At 33.8% G+C, this 21,453-nt stretch overlaps 1 protein-coding gene and 1 pseudogene across 1 annotated transcript; one reads left to right on the top strand and one right to left on the bottom strand.

Annotated features, from left to right (window-relative positions):
- Nucleotides 1–2,686: 2,686 nt before the first annotated feature.
- Nucleotides 2,687–7,895, top strand: LOC120146621 (annotated as a pseudogene).
- Nucleotides 7,896–8,206: 311 nt separating this feature from the next.
- On the bottom strand, nt 8,207–10,500 carry LOC120146559. Its single transcript, XM_039160085.1, has 3 exons — nt 10,402–10,500; nt 9,831–10,328; nt 8,207–8,881 (listed from the first exon to the last, which is right to left on the bottom strand). The coding sequence occupies exons 1-3, from the start codon at nt 10,490–10,492 to the stop codon at nt 8,361–8,363; spliced, it is 1,110 nt and encodes a 369-aa protein (XP_039016016.1). The 5' UTR covers nt 10,493–10,500; the 3' UTR covers nt 8,207–8,360.
- Between the last annotated feature and the right edge of the window lie 10,953 nt (nt 10,501–21,453).

The raw sequence follows: 21,453 nt of genomic DNA, 5'->3' as shown, positions 1-21,453 counted from the left end.
GGTTCAGATAGAACTAAAAAAAACGTGGATGCACAATCCATACCTCGAAACACGACAGTATGTTCAGAAGTTGTGATTCGGGATAGTGAAGGAGAAATTTTGGGATCGTATTGCAGGAACTGTTTCGTTTCCCCGGTGAACTCCGTTTTTGCTGTGAAAGCTTTAGCAATGATGCATGGCCTTCCGTTTGGTAAAGATTTGGGATTAAGAATAGTTTTGGAACGTGATTACCAAGTGCAAGTGGAGACCAATGAATCTTCCTCTTGGAAGAGCAAGAGATACCACCTCTGTCCCTGCTTAGTAAAGGTAAAAAAAGAAGAAAAGAAACAAGTATGAAACTTTTGGGTGGAATAAATATCCTTCATATCTCAGCTGATTCCATTAAAATGTAGGGCAGGGGCTGTTGCATTGCATCTGCTAACTGTTCAGCACTTGCAAAAATTAGTTAACTCTAAGTTTACCACTTTCTTTTAATCTATACAACTTTACCTTGCAAGGCAATCAAACCCAGAGTTTAATAATTTGTTTCTTGCGTTTCATACACTATCTTAGCATGTTGTCAATGTAAGCGCCTCACTGGTTCCCATCAAATATTACGACATCCACAGAATATTATAGTACTTACCATTAATGTTTCTATATACTTGGGTCTGCAAGTTTGTGTGCATTGTCAATGGGTAAAAAGTTTTGAACAGATACTACATTAAAACCACTCTAGACTACTCAAGAAAATGTGTAAATCTGTAAGCAATTTTAAATCAAAAGTTGATGAAGAGATTCATTTGATGTTCTGATTCAAATATTAGAAACGTGTGCTTCTACTATAGAATCCGATGGAGTGTAGCATGCTTCCTAACAATTCAGGTTCTGCACATGTAGGTGCATGCATGATGGTTGTGTAGGTGAAAAGATTCATTCGGATGTTCTAACTCATAAATTGGAAATGTGTGGTGGAATTTGTAAACAAACAATGCTAGAATCCTCTAAGGATCTTACAAACTTTTATTTGATTAAAAACAATTGATAGTGGCATGCAAGTGATTCAAGAAGCATGCATGCATACTTGAGGTATAATAATCACTAGTAATCTCCTTGAATGGTTTGTGGCCTAGATGTTGCAAGAATATGCCTCTTTTGTTATCTTTTAGCTACTTCTTGGAGGGTAACTTTTTTTTGGGGGCTAGTGTAGAAAGTAGGACCGTAAATGAGACCAGATAAATCGTGAGCTACTTGAGATTGACTTGATCAAAGTTCGGTTAATTCTTGAATCAAATGAATTTGACTCGAGCTCAAACGCAACTCGAATTATTAACAATTCAAACGAGCTACTTGATACCCAACTCGCAAAGCTCGTGAGCAACTCGAAAGAATAATATACTAAATTTTAAGATTTTTAAATTAAATTATTAATGATATTAATATTTATGTCTTTTAAAAAAAATACAATATAAGGCTTTCATGTACTTAATTTGAGCTTCAATCGAACTAAGTTTGAAAATATTTCGAGTTCAAATTTTTTTGACCTCGAGTCGAGCTTTAATTTTTTATTTTGAGTTTGATTCGAACTTGATAATTTTAAACTCATAAGTATTCGAGACAAACTCAATTTTACATTTTTTTGAGTCTGAGTTTAAATTCGGTTTCACTCATTTACAACCCTAATAGAGAAAACAAGAAACGAGAAAGCAAGGTTAGAAAGTCCGACAACTTGTCAATCCAATTCTCAATCAAGGTTTGCATTGTTGATGATAACAAATAAGTCATGTCAGTGTTGATGTTTTTTATCTTTAGTAAAGAATCTTAGTTAGTGGTGATGTGATGTTGGACCGTTTAGATTCCCTCTCTGTGAATAGGTAGAGGAGAAATGAAAAAAATGATTCTAATTCTTTATCTCAATTTTAGTTAAGAGATTTTATAGTTACTTTAATATGATAACAGACGTAAATTATGATGATTATTCATAGAATTTATTAGGGATATGTAGATCGTGTCAATAGTTGTAATTTTTTTTATATTTGGAGATATTCTCCTGGAATCTTAACTATGGATGAGATCTAAGGTCTTATGTGCGAAGACAAAACTGATGTTCCCTTAATGTCTTCACTGCGAAAGAAATCTCCAAAAAAATTTGTGTAGAGACAGATTAATATTTTCTCAAGATTTTTGTTACGAAAATTTTCTCGAAGTACAATTAACATTAAATATTATCAAGGAGGGAAGTTGAGGGAGAGTATGCATAGCTGCTGCCGTTATCATAAAATGAGAATGAAAAGAAAAGAAAAATATCAGTTTCCTTATTCACTGTGAATCTCTCATTTATCTTGATGTTCACATGAAAATGAAAATAAAAAATCTTTTACAATCACATTTTCTGAATCAAATATCACATCTCTCTCGCCTTCTATCTATCTATCTTGTTTTTTTTTTTAGAAATCCAAATCAGCCAATCAGATTTGAGCAAACTCCATCGTCGGAATCCAAATAGATAGATAAACTCTCACACTCTTTTTCTCTCTCCTCTCCTAAACTCAACCTCACAAATGCAATCTCTACTAAAAACCCAGTTTGCCACGTGTTTGCTCCTTCTACCACTAACCTTAAAGAAGAAAACATTTTTTCCAATTCTCAAAATCCCCCAGTCCACACAAAAAATATAAAACCGGCAAACCTTTCGGTTCCCAGAAGGAAGAAGGAGAAGAAGCTCAAGCTTGAGCAGCAATAACCCAAAATTCCTTTCTTCTTTTAGTTAAGGAATCTCCTTCTCTTCTTTGTAAGCGAGAGTGCTCTGTTTTTGGTTGTGACTACCGAGAATGGCTTCTCTTGTTTCTTCACCCTTCACTCTGTCAGCTTCCAAGGTTGATCACCTTTCTTCTCTTTCTCAAAAACGCTTTTTTCTTCACTCTTTTCTTCCCAAGAAAAAGTAACAATCCCAACTCGAAATCTTCCTTGAAAGTAAAATGTGTTGGCAATGGCCTTTTCACTCAAACAACCCCAGAAGTTCGTAGAATTGTGCCAGAGAACAAAATAATCTCCCCACTGTCAAAATTGTCTATGTTGTCCTGGAAGCGCAGTACCAGTCTTCCCTTTCAAGCGCAGTCCTGTCCTTGAACCAAAACTCCGGCTTTGCTTCATTTGAAGTCGTTGGCTACTTGGTGGAGGAGCTTAGAGAGATGAAAATACTTATAAACCTTCTGCAACGATCTCGAAGACGCAAATATCTTTATTGGGTCTTTGATTTTCGTTGAGGAGCTTGCCCTGAAAGTGAAGGCTGCAGTGGAGAAAGAAAGGGATAGGCTTGATGCTGTTTTGGTGTTCCCTTCAATGCCTGAAGTGATGAGGCTAAACAAGTTGGGTTCTTTTAGCATGTCACAGCTTGGTCAATCGAAGAGTCCTTTTTTCCAGCTATTCAAGAGAAAGCAAGGAGCAGGCTTTGCTGATAGCATGTTGAAGCTAGTGAGGACATTGCCTAAGGTTTTGAAATACTTGCCTAGTGACAAGGCACAAGATGCTAGGCTTTACATATTGAGTCTCCAGTTTTGGCTCGGTGGTTCACCTGATAATCTCAGAATTTCTTGAAAATGATTTCTAGCTCTTATGTGCCTGCACTCAAAGGGACAAAGGTTGACTATTCTGACCCAGTTTTGTTCTTAGACAGTGGAATTTGGCACCCGCTGGCTCCTTGCATATGATGTGAAGGAGTATTTGAATTGGTATGGTACGAGAAGGGATGTTGACGAGAAGCTTAGGGGGCTGGCGCACCGATTTGGATTGGTTTTGCAAAGGAGTCACTTGTTACCGGTGATGAGAGCCACTATGTAGCTGTGATTATGGAGTTAGAGGCAAAAGGGGCAAAAGTGATACCAATTTTCGCCGGTGGACTTGATTTCTCTGGACCAGTTGAAAGGTTCTTGATCGATCCAGTTACCAAGAAACCAATGGTGAACTCATGGTTTCATTGACAGGCTTTGCTCTAGTCGGTGGACCGGCTAGGCAGGACCATCCAAGGGCCGTTGAGGCACTTATGAAGCTCGATGTTCCTTACATTGTTGCACTGCCTTTGGTTTTCCAAACAACCGAGGAGTGGCTAAACAGTACTTTGGGACTACATCCTATTCAAGTAGCTCTCCAAGTGGCCCTTCCAGCTTGACGGAGGCATGGAACCTATAGTTTTCTCTGGCCGTGATCCTAGAACAGGCAAGTGAAGTTACCCTTTTTGTTACTACTCATACTTAATGTTTCGTTTTGCCTTTTTATTGTCTGAACTTGTTTGATTTTAGGTGCATAGTTTTGGTTAATGAGGAGTTAAATAAAATGGTGCTTTGACTTTGATTTCAGGAAATCCCATGCTCTTCACAAGAGGGTGGAACAGCTTTGCACTAGAGCTATCAAGTGGGCTGAGTTGAAAGGAAATCAAAGGTAACTGTTTTCCATGAGAGCATAGCTCCAAACCAAATAGCTTTATGAGTCTAGGGAGTATATATATGTGTGTGTGTGTATTTAATGACTAAGGATACAATGTCTATCTGATCCACTTATGACACTTATTAAATCTACTGTTCAGCCTTTAATCTAAAAGGTATCTTTAATTACTATGCATATGCATATACATCTTCAATAGGCCATCCTGCTTAGATGTGTTGATGTTGATAATGATTGAAACTACAATATCCTGTTTTCTTTCTTCACATTCCATGACCTACAATGTGGTAAAGCTGGAGAATCTTCTGTTGCTATTGGCAGTGTATTACAGTCGATTAGCACACATGCGCTCTTTTGGTTTTGTTCGTTATGGTAATTGTATTTGTATTATCCCTGCAGACTGAGAAGAAGTTAGCAATCACTGTCTTCAGCTTCCCTCCCGACAAAGGGAACATTGGCACCGCTGCCTACCTCAATGTTTTTGCTTCCATCTATTCGGTTTTAAAAGACCTTCAGAAAGATGGTTACAGTGTTGAAGGTCTTCCAGAGACTGCGGAAGCTTTAATTGAAGATGTAATTCATGACAAGGAGGCACAATTTAACAGCCCAAACCTTAATGTTGCTTATAAAATGAGCGTCCGTGAATACCAGAACCTCACTCCTTATGCTCCTGCTTTGGAAGAAAACTGGGGTAAGCCTCCGGGAAATTTGAATTCTGATGGAGAGAATCTCTTGGTGTATGGAAAGCAGTATGGTAATGTCTTCATTGGAGTACAGCCCACTTTTGGTTACGAGGGGGATCCTATGCGATTACTCTTCTCAAAATCAGCTAGCCCACATCATGGATTTGCGGCGTACTATTCCTTTGTTGAGAAGATCTTCAAAGCTGATGCTGTTCTTCATTTTGGTACTCATGGATCCCTTGAATTTATGCCTGGAAAGCAGGTGGGAATGAGTGATGTTTGTTTCCCTGATAGTCTTATTGGGAACATTCCCAATGTCTACTATTATGCTGCTAATAACCCCTCTGAAGCTACGATAGCTAAGCGTCGTAGTTATGCTAATACTATTAGCTATCTGACTCCTCCGGCTGAAAATGCTGGGCTCTACAAGGGACTTAAGCAACTGAGTGAGCTGATCTCCTCATACCAGTCCCTTAAAGACTCGGGTCGTGGGCAACAAATAGTTAATTCGATCATCAGCACGGCCAGACAATGCAATCTTGACAAGGATGTAAACCTTCCTGAAGAGGGAGAGGAAATTTCAGCGAAAGAACGCGATCTTGTTGTTGGGAAAGTGTATTCCAAGATCATGGAGATTGAGTCCCGACTGTTACCCTGTGGGCTTCATGTTATCGGTGAGCCTCCATCTGCTATGGAAGCAGTCGCAACTTGGTGAACATTGCAGCTTTAGACCGACCTGAAGATGGAATTTTGTCACTGCCAGCCATATTAGCTGAGTCTGTTGGAAGAAACATAGAAGATGTGTACAGAGGAAGTGACAAAGGTATCTTGAAGGATGTAGAGCTTCTGCGGCAAATTATTGACGCCTCACGTGGGGCAATTTCTTCCTTTGTGCGAACAACCACAATAAGGGTCAAGTTGTTGATGTGGCTGATAAGTTAACCTCGATCCTCGGGTTTGGTATCAATGAGCTGGATTCAGCACTTACAGAAACAAATTTTACCGTGCTGATAGGAAAAGCTTAGGGTATTGTTTGAGTTCCTAGGGGAGTGTTTGAAGCTGATTGTTGCTGATAACGAGTTGGGCAGTCTGAAACAAGCATTAGAGGGAAAATACGTTGAACCTGGGCCTGGTGGCGATCCTATTCGAAACCCGAAAGTGTTGCCAACTGGAAAGAACATTCATGCATTGGATCCACAAGCTATTCCAACAGCAGCTGCATTGCAGAGTGCAAAAATTGTGGTAGACAGGTTGGTTGAAAGACAAAAGGTTGACAATGGGGGAAAATATCCGGAGACAATTGCGCTTGTATTATGGGGAACAGATAATATCAAAACTTACGGCGAGTCACTCGCTCAGGTATTGTGGATGATTGGAGTAAGGCCGGTGGCTGATACATTTGGTCGAGTCAACAGAGTTGAGCCAGTTAGCCTTGAAGAGCTTGGCAGACCAAGGATTGACGTTGTTGTTAACTGCTCCGGAGTTTTTTTCAGAGATCTATTCATTAATCAGGTACTGCTCCTAGTATGTTTAAAGTGGTCTCAAATATGCATTCAGTAATTCATGATTAGATGTCATATTTTTCTTACCATTTGCCGTGTCTTTTCTTACCATTCCGTTCTCTTATTTCCTATTTGAGTTGACAGATGAACCTCCTTGACCGAGCTGTGAAGATGGTAGCTGAATTAGATGAACCAGTGGAGCAGAACTATGTACGGAAGCACGCATTAGAGCAAGCCAAAGCCCTGGGAATCGAGGTTAGAGAAGCTGCAACAAGGGTCTTCTCCAACGCTTCAGGATCGTACTCTTCCAATGTCAACCTTGCTGTTGAGAACTCCTCATGGAATGATGAGAAACAGCTCCAAGATATGTACTTGAGCAGGAAATCATTTGCTTTTGACTGTGATGCCCCAGGTGCAGGTATGACCGAGAAAAGGAAAGTCTTCGAGATGGCGCTAAGCACAGCTGAAGCTACTTTCCAGAATCTCGATTCCTCAGAAATTTCACTCACCGATGTGAGCCACTACTTCGATTCCGATCCAACAAATCTAGTACAAAACCTAAGGAAGGATGGAAAGAAGCCGAGTGCATATATTGCAGACACTACGACTGCGAACGCTCAGGTATGCAACACACAACATTTCTCTGAATGTTATAGGATAGTCTCCTATACGTGCCAGGTTTTAGGCTGATTCTACAGCTCTAATTACCATTAATACGCCTCAAAAATCATATTTTGCTCTAATTTAACAGGTTCGAACTCTGTCTGAAACCGTGCGACTAGATGCACGAACCAAGTTGTTGAACCCAAAGTGGTACGAAGGAATGATGTCCAGTGGATATGAAGGAGTTCGCGAAATCGAGAAGCGCCTTACTAATACGGTAGGGTGGAGTGCTACTTCGGGACAAGTGGACAACTGGGTTTACGAGGAGGCTAATTCGACTTTCATTCAAGACGAGAACATGTTGAACCGGCTGATGAGCACCAATCCCAACTCATTCAGGAAGTTGGTGCAAACATTCCTAGAGGCCAACGGACGTGGTTACTGGGAAACTTCGGAGGAGAATATTGAGAAGTTGAGGCAGTTGTATTCTGAAGTTGAAGACAAGATCGAAGGCATTGATCGATGAACAATAAACCCAGAAGTTTCTAAATTTGCAAATATTTGCTCACATTGATGACTCAAACTTGAGCCCCCCTCCCTTTTGAATGAGCCGAAACACTCTTTAAAAATTTATGGAATGTAATTTCGTTCATAAAAATTTTAAAATTAAAAACCCTTTGCTTTGTAATTGTCGGTCATCCACCATGCATTGTTTTACGGAAAATATAATTCATTTTAAGAAAATTTTCTAAAATCCGTTTTCAGTTAAACAAACAATACCAAAAGAAATTGTTGGATAAAAGTTAAATTTCCAATAATTATTAATTACTAATTAAATTTTTAGACTTCAAGTGAGGGGGGGGGGAGTAATTGAAACGTAATCATCATTCATGGATGCAGAAATAAACTTGGCAATGACCCTAATATAATGGATTCCACACTAATGCAACTTAAACATGTAAAAAACAGTCTTAATGAAGTTATTAGAAGCTACTATGACTAATCTCCAATGACTCGTTCATACTCAAAAGTTATAAGAAACCTCCCAACTCAACCCAGAAAAAAAAGTTGTTTCACAATGCAAAATAAAACTTGTACTTTGAATATCTGTATTGATTAAACTAGTTGATGCCGTGATCGGAGTGGTTTCGGACTAAGAGACGGGGACAACCTCGACATCATCTAAGACAGGCCCGCACATATGTCCGAAATCGTCCAACTTGGTGTGGTAGTAAGCACTGTAAAATGTGATCCTTGTTCTAGATGAGATTGCCTGAAACTTAAAACTTGCCGTCTTGAATCCTCCTTTTCCTTGAGATACGTATGGGACTTTGAGAGTTTGCTTGCCGGCGAAGGCTTCGACCATCATTGATCCATGGCAGTTGTTCTTGGCATCTCCTACGGTGAAACTGAGTGTGTAGAGTTTGTTGGGAACTGTTCTGATGACTTGTGCAATGGCGCTCTCTCTTCCGGCAACCATTTCGATGGCGAACAGCCCCGATGGGACCGAGAAGTGCTTCTTGTCGATGAATTTTACGGGCTTCAGGGACTCGATGATCCATCCAGGGAGTGGTGAAATGTTGTCTTGCTTGTGCGGAGGCAGGAGGACCCCTGTTGAGTAGTTCTTGAACGTATGGGGACCTGTCTCGAAACCACTGTTTTTTACTAAGTTTCCTGTGATGTCAATTAGGTGAATTCGGATTTCAGTATCCATATGGATCAAATATTATGTCATTTATGCACATAAAATATTCAATATACCATGACGATTAAAATGCGAATCCACATTAAAACTTACCCGGAAAAAGCATCTTTAGTATAATCATCTGTATGTTTTAATTTTGCATAATGACAAAAATAGTATTCAATGTTTATCTAAATGATCACTTTTATCCATATTATTTCCTTTTAAGCATTTTAACTTCAATATTTTAATTTTGATCAAAATAAATCATATTGGATAGAAATTATTAATTAATTAACGGTTAACACATATTACTAACGTAATATTTTCATTTGTGTTTAATTGTTGACATGTCGCATGTTATGTTTTCAAAAAAAAATGATATAACATGTACTATATCATTCAAAGTGATAATGTCACATGTGTCATGTTATCTAAATGATGATATAATATGTCACATCACTAACTAAACACATGTGTATATCCTATGTCAGCATCAATTAACGATTTTCATCAAATGAAGATTATTTTAATCAAAAATTAAAATGTTACAAATTTAAATGTTCTAAACAAATAAGAGTCAAAATGATTATTTAGATAAATATTTAAAACTAATTATGTCATTATACCTTTAATTTTAGAAAATATATAGACTTACTTTTCTAATCAATTCTAGTATTTAGTAAACTAGAACAGTGCACATTTATTCAAACTCCCTCGTTAAAAGGCAAGCTACACCTACTTTATTATTATTTTTATTTTCCCCTTATTAATGGGAGGCTCCTTCAAAACAAAACTGCATCCAATTAATAAATCAGTATGCACTAATTAATGGGATCTATCTATTTTCTACCCAAAAATAAAAGAAGAATAAGAACGTCTAGGTGAGCAGATTGGCTGCACTATACGTCGTTTAACAAAAGACTATTCAAAAAATACCTGGTGTATAAGTTAGAGGAGGCATTTCTTTGATGGCAATGGCGTCCAACAGAGGTCCACAAGTTGGATCTTCTTGAACCCCAAGGTTATGGAATGTGACCCTCACCGACTTATCCGTTGCCTTGAAAGCAATAGCCATGGTGTCACCACCATCGGTGCTGTAAAGGGTCTGAATGGAGATGTCGGTGGTTTGACCAGGCACCAAGATCCTGAGCATCTCGTCTTGGGCGCAAGTCCTTGTGGCACCAAATGTGATGGAGTAAAGGAAGCCAGGCTTCGCATCCACATTCTGAGAGATGGAAGCCTCATTGCCCAGCCTCACCGCATGTGTACCACGGGGAATAGGGAAGTAAAACCCACCAGGCTGAGGCCCTCCCGATACGAACTCCACCAGGCCTTCGATTTCCCATCCTGGAAGTGAGTATTTCCCCATGATCACTGTTTTGTTCAGCTTCTCTTGCTTCGGTGCTTTCTCGAAGTTACCGTTCCTCAAAAATCCTGAACAAAAAGCTCATGTTATTAGCATAATGTCCGAAAGAAAGCAGCTAGGGTAGCAAAGTTGAGTATTTACCATCGAGTGCTGGTGAAGCGGGTGGCGTCCGAGAGGCATCACACAGAGAGAAAACCAGAGTAAAGCAAAGAGAGAGTAACCAGCCAGCCATTGTTTTGATGTAGAGGGGGGGGGGGGAACACAAGCATTAAATAAAAGAAGAGCGCAAGATTCGCATTTAAAAGGGGTTGCCAAGATTTATTTTTTATACGTAAAAGTAGAGGTGGGGAGGAGCCATGTAATCATGTTAAAGTAGCACCAAATTAGCCGTGAGATGTGTGGCTTTTCTCTGTTTTTCAATACCTAAGTTGGACATTTTCTACACATTTCTACATACATGAGTTGGACCCCAATATGTATAATACATCGTTTACCGTAATTTGCTCCTTTCTTCATTCATGTTTATTTCATTTTCAACTTACAATATAACTCAAAAAATGATAAGAATAACTGCATTAAATATTATACAACTCTAACCGAATTTGAACTAATAAACTAGAATATATGAACTATGTCAATAAAATCAGAATATATAAATAGTTTAGCGTAATAAATCTAAATTAAGCTTCGTACGAATCGATTTACTTCAGTGGTTAAATGATTGATTGTTATTCTTGAAGATCTCATATTTGAGTACCAAAGACGGTAATGGTGTAAACTTTCATTGTCAAATGATTGAGAATCTTTAAAACATATATTATCTTATAATCACCCTAAATTAATAAAAAAAATTAAACTAAACTCAAAAATAGAATTTAATCTATTGAGCATGTATCATAATCTATATACAAGGGCAAGGTCATAAATATTCGCATACAATATACTATTCATCATTATCAAATATCAAGAAAGAGTGTTAAAGGAGTAATATAGTGTTATCTCAAAAAATAATAATTTATTAAGGTCATCTCCAGCGCATCGCTGGAGTGGTATTCATCTCCACTTTGGAGATGATTCTATGCTCCAGCCCATCGCCATTGTTATGTTGGATTGTGGCGTCGGGCTACAGTGCACGTTACAACTGGCGTTGCACTGTATCTATGTTATTTTTTTCTTTTGATTTTTGGTTTTTTTATTCTTACATTCTTTTGTTATTTTCTTTTTGTTTTGTTAATTTGTGGAATGAATATTCTAATTCGGAGAATTAAAATATATAATTATGTAACTTATGTGTTTTCGCATTATTATTATGAATCGTAATTTTCTTATTTATTTTTATTTCCCAATGTTATTTATGAATGTTTTATTTATGCTTTTTATCTTGAAATTTTATTAGAAATGTATAAGTTTTATTTTATATTTGTAAAATCAATATTATAATAGTTAAATATTATGAATAAAGTAGAGTTAGCGGTAATGTAGAGACAGTGCTGGAGATAAATTATTGTTTCATCTTTAGAGTAGAGATGAGTGCCGGAGATGGCCTAAGCGTTTAAATCTGAAAATGGAGAGGGACAAAAGTTGTATCTAACTAAAGTTTAAATTAAAAAAAAAACTAAAATACTGTTATACCAAAAAATTTGGAATTCAAGCACCATGTAGATTAGTCCTTGTACTTGAACTTTAATAAAATGCTAATATGGTACATGTACTTTGTTAAAATCCCCAATATGGTACATGACTTTGTCAAAATGTCGAATATGATATATGAACTATTTTTTTTTTGGCATTATTATGGTATTTGGAATAACACCGTTAGTGAGTATTATACATAAACTATAACTTTTGTATATCATTATTGTATCTAGATTAAGACCGTTGATAAGTACTAAATATATTAATAAAAACTTAAAAGTAATATAATAATACACAAAATATCGATTCAAATAACACAATACATTTTTTATTGAAGTATAAGTGTTTAAACTCTAAGTATCATATGTGGCACTACTCCCTTAGTGTGATTATTTATATAACTTTGCATTCATGGCATGTTTAGCAATATTTAAGCAAAATGAACGTGCAGGTTTTGACTTACCCATCTACAAGCAGCCACCCATTATGATTTAAATCAATGCACGCTCCTTGCTTGCTTCCTACCTTCTTCCTATCACATTAATCATACGTCTATCAAATTTATATGACTAACGCTGCTATGGTAAGCACACATAGGGTTTTTGTCATTTAATTTTTAATGGTTAAGATGTGGACATTATCGTTATCAGATTTAAATTATATTATTTTTTAAATTATTCAATGAGATTTTGAATTAATATGTAATTTGAGATCTTATAATATATTAATTAGAGAAAATATGAGAAAAAGAATTAACTGATTACACTTAAAATTTACATGCTCATCCAAGCTGACATGGCAGCAGCACCTAATCAGTGTATTGTAATTTTATAATTTATATATATATTATAAAATTTAATAATATATATATATTATAATTTTATAATATTTTATCTTCAAAATATTTTTGAACTTTCTATTTTTTATACCAATAGATAAAATAAATAGCGTCAATATATTTTTAATTAACGATGTTTTTTAACACTATTAAAATTAACACAATATTATATAAATTGTTAGCTTTCATCAAATTAAAATATAAAATATTATTTAATATATTATTATAAAAGAATTTTCACAAACAACTTTAATCTATCCTCGAATTTCGTTAATATTTCATATAAACAATTAATGGCACATAAAAGTGGATAATAATAATAATAATAATAATAAAACCTCCACCGGTTCAGGCATGATATTCCTATTTTATGTCTATATTCAAGCAGGAGATCCGAATTATAAACAATATGTCAAGACCCAGCCCAGTAATATCATTATTCATGGGCTTTGTCCTATAATACCTCACGTTCTCGGTTATAAAAGAAATCGATTAACTTCATATAACGATGATAGGCCACCACGTCGTCTTAGGTCCATTTCCTAACGAAATTTATTTTATACTGTATGAATCAAGTGACTTCAGTGGTTAAAATATAATTGTTATCTCTAGAGATTTCAAGTTTGAGCATCAACGATTGTAGGGTATTTGAGTATTTAATCTAAATGAATCATTCTAATAATCAATAGCTAACGTCTCCTGCTTGTTCCTCTTTTCATATAGTTATATTAAAAATGATAAAACAAAATAGGGCCTTGGCCTACCTACACGAATTATTTCATCAGGATTTGTGACATCTTTGGGTCTCAGACAAGTAGGGACATGGGTGGTCTATTCCACATTAAGATGACCCACCACCACATGCAAACATGATTTATCATCATATAAGACTTTAGGTAAAGGGAGCAAAGCCAATGATAATATTATTCGTTATTTAAAAAAACGAACAAATAATCTTATATTAGGATAAATAAATTTATAAAATTTTTAAATATATATAAAAATTATTACAAAAACATATTAAAAAATTAAAATTTATTATAATTTAAAATTTTTAAAGATAACTATTTTTAATCATCCCTGAATAGGGGTGTAAACGAGCCAAGACGAGTTTGAGTATTGCTGAGCTCGATTCGACTCGAAAACTCTGAAATTGAGCTCGACTCGACTCGAAAACTCGCGAGTTTAAAATTTTCAAGCTCGACTCGAACTCGAAATCTTGAATTGAAGCTCGTGAGCAGCTCGAAAAGGCTCGAAATGAAAAAAAAAATCTTAAACTTAACTCGATTGAAGCCTCAAACTCAAACTCGAACATGAACCTTAAATACATGAAATCTTACTGTATTTTTAAAAAAAAATCAAACATAAATATTAATATTATTATTAATTTATTTTTTAAATAAAATCTTAATATATTATATTTTCGAGCTTCTCACGAGCTTTTCGAGTCAAATATCGAGTAGCTCGTTTCAGCTCGTTAAGAACTCGAGTCGAGCTCGAGCTCGAGCTCAAGTCGAGTCTATTCGATCCGAGTATTTATCGAACATTGATCGGGTTAATCTCAAATAATTCACGATCTATCTCGTCTCATTTACAACATACCCCTATATGCGCCTTACTTACCACATTTTTGCTCATCAATGCAAATGTCAGAATCCTTACGGCTTGAAATCTTAAACCAAAGAGCCGTTTAATTATCATTAATTGGTTGATCTAATGATATGAAACATTAGATTTATTAAATAAAGTTAAGATTTTAAATTTTGATATTTACGGATAAATTGAATTGAAAGAGTTATCATTATCTCTATGATATCTAATTTAGATTAATTAATTAATTAATCAAAAATAAATAATTAATAAAAAAAGCCCTTTAATCCCAATTTTCATTTCTATAATTGACTTCTTTTGCATCATAAAAAGTTGGATTCATTATTGTTTTCTAAATTTATAAACAGAAAAAAAAATTGGCAAAATTTATGAGTTAATACGATGGATGTCCAATTCACTTGGTCTAATTTATCTGATTTTGGTCGAATGTGAGTATGCTTTTTTAGCCTGCACCTAACTCATATAATTAAAAAAAATGTTTTATTTAAATTGAAGTATAAAAACATATAAATATTAATTTAAATTCTAATAACTAACAGTCTCACGCCACCAATTTTTCATTACATTTATAAATTAATTATCGGAACAACCTGATAGATAACTTTTCAAATCAAAAAATTTCGAAATATATTTCTACAATTTAATTCATCAACTTACCTACGAGTTAAAAAATATAAATTGGAACTTATTCAATAACATCGGTCGTTAAAATGAGTGTTATTATCTTTGAAGTTTTTGAATTCGAGTAGTTGATTTTACAATTTATGTGTGCATTATAAATAATTAAAAAATATATAAACATATACTATTTTATCATCACTCTAAATTATTCAAATAAAAAATTCAAATCAGGCCAACAAACTCAATGACATGATTCATTTAGATTAAATTACCCACTCCTATAACATAACTTGATCGAATAGTCCCAATCAAATTATACTAACTTATTTATTATCAATTATTAGAACAAAAAGAGTGATTAATATATATAATATGTAAGAAAATAATTGTAATATATTACATACTTAAGATAAAATATAAAATGTACTTAATGTAACACTCTATCGCTTTTATAATGAAGAGTACTTCAGTTACACCCATTGTGTAAATACTTATCGAGTTGCCCTCGTTACAAGACTGTCCTAAAATGGGTCAAAAAAGTTGAGAGCATTAACTCTAACGAAGTTGCCCATATCCCAAAAGCGATAGGTGTTGAGACACCTCCAGTATCATTTCACAGATCACGACTCTCCGTCCAAGCTAGAAGGGATGAAATATTATCAGTTGACAAGATATTCTTCACAATAAATCTCAATTCAAACTACTTTATGACATTCTCTCAACTACGGATGACAGCTTGTTACACCTTTAGAGATAACCTCCGAAAAGCTCCAAACCTCTACCAGATCGGACTCATTGAAATTATCAGCTATCAGCTTTCCACCAGTCAAGGTCTTCAGACATACTTCTCCATCCATCAGAGCCTCCGACAAGCCTCCATCTTCTAACTACAGGCTTCTCGATAATTATAGTGCATAGACAAGACCATTAACACACTCACGTGATACGCCAGAACAAATCAACCCTGACTCACTAGTCTACAAATAGTCATAATGATCCTACGACTGACACACGCACTAAATGCCACTATAAATACCTACCCCAAGACTGAAATAGGGGATGATTGTCTACAATTACGGCCAGCCAACCGACCTTAAACACACGTGTAATCTTCTTTCTCATTATGAACTCATTCTTTTTTTATCCAAACACCAACCAATTATAGTTATTTCACTGATTGCGACGAAATAATAAAGAATGAATAAGTAATGAGTGACGAGATAAACTTATTGTCATCAATAATATTATATTTAAATCAAAATAAGAAAAAATTTGAAGTACTATTCGAATTCCTTCAATTTCATTAGAAATTAAAGACGTATAATATAACTTTCAGATCAAGTCCAACAAATAACAACAAAAAGAAAAAGAAAAAAAAGGGCTGTTGTCCAGAGAAACAGAAAAAATGATGTGAATTCTGCTTTATCAAATGACAAAGAGTGAGCTAATAGTTACAAATAAGCAAAGGAAAAGAGACAGATTTAGACCAAAAAATAGTAGATTTGGTCCAATGGCTCTACTAAATTGAAACCGATATTGTCTCCAATTATCGTCCTCTTAATTTAGGTGTAGGGCAGGGTGCCTTAACGAGACACCTAAAAGCTAAGAAAACACTGGATCCCATTTGCTATTTTTATCAATCTTATACTTTGACACGTTTATTTATAAGATAAAATATACGTTTAATACCTAAACAATTATTTTTATTCTATTTTAATACTTAAATAAAAAAAAATCATAGCTAACGTTTAGTTTAAATTTTATTTTAGTACCATGTGATTAAAATTTTAACAGAATTGCTCCACGGAACATTTATTTGGGTAAAGTATATCATTTATCACTCAACTTTCTTTTCACTCTTATTTTAGTGATTGAAGTTTAAACTTTTTTAATTTAATCTCTTAACTTTTGAATTACTCCAACTTATTCTATTAATATTTTTAATCATATATCATATTTTAATTATTATTTTATTAATATACGTTTAAAATAAAAAAGGGGTGAGTTGAGAGGCCAATAAGAGTGAGGGTGGGATGAGGGTTTTGATTTAAGGTTTGTGGTAAATTTTGGGTTTGGATATATTTTAATTTTTTAATTTTAATATATATTAATAAATAATAATAATAATAAATGTCATATCACAAAACAATTATAAATTAGAATGATTAAAACATGAGCAATTTGAAAGTTTAGTTTTTAGATCGAAAATTTTAAATTTTAGTGAATAAAATTGGAGTGAGAAGATAGTTGAGTGATAAATGATATAATTTACTCATAAAAGATTTCACGCACAACAGTTCCAACTAAAATAACGACAGACAAGCCATAAAAAGTGGTTTTGGTCCCTGAAATCGTGTTTAGTTTACTGCTTGGCACACCATAATTACGTCGCAAACATTTAATATAGTACAACTAAATACCGATGGCCAAGCAGTAATTGTACCATATTGAAGGTTTGGGACTAGGCCTGTAAATGAACTGAACGTTCAACGAACCGTTCATGAACCGTGCGGCGGGAAGTTCGTTTATGTGCGTTTATTTATTAAATGAACGAACATGAACAAGATTTTTTGTTCGTTTAATTAAATGAACAAACATGAACATAGGTCTCGATCGTTCATTTACGTTCGTGAACGTTCGGTTATGTTCGTTTGGTTATGTTCGTTTATGTTCGTTCGATTATGTTCGTTTATGTTCATTCATTTATGTTCAACACAATCTTCTTAAATCAATTTGGTGACCAATTGTAAGTATCTTAAAATATTAATCTGATATTTTGATGACCAACTCCATAATTAACCCAATTTTATTTGGAGATTAAATCCAATATGTTAACCTGTGAGGCACCTCGCACTTATATTCATTTTTCCCTTTTTTCCCAAACCTTATTGTTCACTGGAGAGTGGAGACGATCTCTGAAAGATTCAAAACAAGTTATATTATAGTGCAATATGAAGTTTTACATGTCTGTTTTCATCTCTTTCTCTGTTTTATTTGACTTAATAGTTGATATGTAAAGTTATTGTGGGTATCTTCACATCTAAAACTCAAGAAAACATAATACTTCTTTCTAGAAATAGATGGGAAGATAAAGGTAAAAATCGGAAGTATATGAGCATCAGTAAAAAGAAAAATATATAGAATTTGCCAGAAAACAAAACAAAGGTTTCTATACAATTTCTGAAAAGAGTGTAATAGCGGAAAATGATTGTTCATATGTAATCATAGAACACTAAGATAAATGTTATAGCGTTAAATTAAAGTCGTGTGAATCATTTAATATCTTTAAAATATAGATCGAAATATTTGATATCTTCAAACATTTCATCACTGCTAATAAGCTCTTACGCTATTTATCACTGTAGATTTGGTTGATTTGCATTGTCGACTATTTTCCATGAAAGAACAATGGAAGGTAGGGTCTCCAACGTTTATGTTCGTTTATGTTCGTGTTCATTTATGTTCGTGTTCATTTATGTTCGTGTTCGTTTGTTCGTTTTTTATTAAATGAACGAACATGACAAGTTATATTCCTAATTAAACGAACATGAACAAAAAAATTTTGTTCGTTTATGTTCGTATTCGTTTATGTTCGTTTATTTTTTAAATGAACGAACATGAACATACCTTCGTTCGTGTGCGTTCGGTTCGTTTACAGGCCTATTTGGGACGTAGTTATGATGTGCCAAGCAGTAAACTAAACACGATTTCAGGAATTAAAATCATTGTTTTGAATCGGTGACTAAAATTAGATGGGCTAAAAATATAGTGAACTATATGTGTAGTTTACCCAAAACTAAATTAGATTGTGCAGACTTGTATAACTTTGTATAAGATTTATACTGTAATATTTTTTCTTTCATTATTTATGAAAATCATGCACTTTGAATTTTGAGTAAATTAAAAATATCTAATTATCTATTTAATATAAAAAAAAGTAAATAATATGTCAAACTAGTGTGATATAAAGTTAGATTAATTCGAAATTTTACTAGTATCACAAGTGTAATTATACGACTAAATCCAATAATTAATTTATTAAATATAATTTTGGTTCGGTGCATTTTTAGAAAAAAATAATGGTTAATGAAATATTTTGATTTTGTAATAATTGCACTAAATAGCATCCATAATCACATTTTTTCTTATAGTATGAGATGACTATATAGAGATATTTATTTTTTTAACCTATTAATAATGTACACGTTCCACAAACATAACTGCACAAACTCATAATTTTTTTAAAAAATAATGTTTCTTTTACTATTAAAGTCATTTGATGGGTTCATTTAATTTGATTTTTTTAAGTAAATTAAATTAAATGGATCTATACACCATATCTGGAGTTGTCCCCAATGTCATACCAAAAGCATATTTTGTTAATCTTAACGCTTTAGTTAAATTATAATTTTGATTACTCATTTATGTATAAATTTAAGATTGATATTTTAATTTAAAATAATTTATAATATTAATTTAATATAAAGATTCTATATAATTTGACATTTTTCTCATATTTGTATCATGTATATACTATTTTTATGAGATGATATATTTTATTTATTAAAAGAATAATAATTACATAATTATTTTTAATTTAAAAAAATATTTAAAACTTTGTATAACAATTTTAATCAACGTTCACCATCGATAGTCTAATGGTCACCGTCAACCCTCTTTATCTCTCCGTCTTTCTTTCTTTATTTTTATAATACACCAAATTCAATCAATTTTAAAGTGTTACATTGAGTTGCTAAGACAATACAATAATAAGGGTCATATGAATACAAGTGTCCACTAAAAGTAATAGTACAATACTTTGAAAAGAATGTTGGAAGTCATGCTATGATAGTGCTCATTGAACAATTCAAGCTACTAATCTACGAACGAAAACATCCAAACGTTGATATTACAAAACTCAATATTATAATCACTAATCTGGAGTAGTATGGTGAAGCTCATAAACATAAGCATGCTAGAAGACAAGGTAAAAAGTAATAGGTACATGAATAATTATAATCAAATACTACCTAAGGTTATACTTGGTCTCTAACCACAATATCATACAACTATGCATCATCATATGTAATACGCAATCATCACATGAACACAATGATAGTACTTGATATCGCCATACTTATTAGATACTAATCACATATGGGGAACACAATGTTACACAGTCCTCAATTAAATTATCGCCAATTATATAAATGATCTCTTGATCATTATATAACTTTCGTGTATAGATCATGAAGGAGAAACTAATCATCACGTAGACTCTGTATAATTCTCACTCAAAATATAGCATTGACTTGGAGTCACAATAGCCGTCAAGCCAAACATTATAGGCATCCATCAATCAATATCAATGCAATCACACATGCATACAAGGGCACCCATATACCACACACACCAATCAATGCCACACAAGAGCAATCAAGGTGGCTCGACTTCTCACTATTATAGTTCATCATAATCAGGTGAGGTCATCCCTCACTCGTCACTATCTCGCTCATTCTCGCATCTAGAACGTTATGTAAGGATTTATTAGTCTTTTTACATCTAATAATTCATTAAATCACATTATTTTGGTTACCTTAATAGACAAGGTTGTTTTGGTCATTTTTACCTTTAAAAATGTCTTTTAGCATTTTATGTTCTAACGATAATTTATGTTATCGCTACTCACTTGGTATATTATTTCTTAGTTTGATACTAGATTCGGAGTCCATTATTAGTAGCGATTTTCTAGTCACTCATGTCACACGTTCGCATGGTAACATCATCTCACTTGCAATCATATCCTTCACGATGATCGTTCCTTTGCGATTGTTTGATATGTGTCCGATTAGGATTACTTCGAGTATTTTGAAGTATAGAATACCGTGTTCTATAACAACAAAACTAATTTTTTTAAATAAAATTATATAAAAAATTATACTTTATTTTCAAAATTATAAAATATGATTAAAATTATAATTATGGAAACTTTTTTTTTACAAACCGTGAGAATCAAACAAAATTAAAACACAAAAATATTATGAAAATTATAAAAATTTAAGACCACAAACTATTTTCTTCAAATGATTTTAAATCGATTTGAAAAGTAAAAATAGATTTGAGAAGTTTTTCTTATTTTAAATCAATTCGATTAAAATGATTTCGGAAGGGAAAAAACAAAATCTGAAAAAGAAGAGTGCTTGGCAGTATCATGTCTCATGAGAGTTTTGAGCTGTGAGGGGGAGAGATCCCGAAGCCGCAGAGTGCAGCCCTGGTTGAGTGATGGCAGCTAATTTCTCGTGAAAAACACTTTACGTGAATAAGTAGTAAATTCTTTAATTTTTCAATTCTCTTTTCCCCCTACTGTTCCCACCACAGTCTTCTGTCTCTCTTTCCCTCCTTGTCTTTCTTTTGTTTCTGCAAAATAACAAATGTCATCATCATCTTTTTTCTAAATCAAACATGCCCATTTCCTCCTATGTTTTCTG

The sequence above is a fragment of the Hibiscus syriacus genome, unplaced genomic scaffold (assembly GCF_006381635.1).
Source record: "Hibiscus syriacus cultivar Baekdansim isolate YM2019G1 unplaced genomic scaffold, ASM638163v2 tig00110930_pilon, whole genome shotgun sequence".
Taxonomy (NCBI): Eukaryota; Viridiplantae; Streptophyta; class Magnoliopsida; order Malvales; family Malvaceae; genus Hibiscus; species Hibiscus syriacus.
Note: the sequence above shows the minus strand (reverse complement) of the source record. Positions and strands in the feature narration are given on the sequence as shown.

Excerpts from the sequence above, each read along its gene's own strand:
- LOC120146559 (XM_039160085.1), bottom strand. The coding sequence starts at position 10,492 with ATGGCTGGCTGGTTACTCTCTCTTTGCTTTACTCTGGTTTTCTCTCTG. Across the intron at positions 10,329-10,401 it reads CGCTTCACCAGCACTCGATG|GATTTTTGAGGAACGGTAAC; the intron begins GTAAATACTCAA and ends CTTTTTGTTCAG. Across the intron at positions 8,882-9,830 it reads TCCTCTAACTTATACACCAG|GAAACTTAGTAAAAAACAGT; the intron begins GTATTTTTTGAA and ends TTGACATCACAG.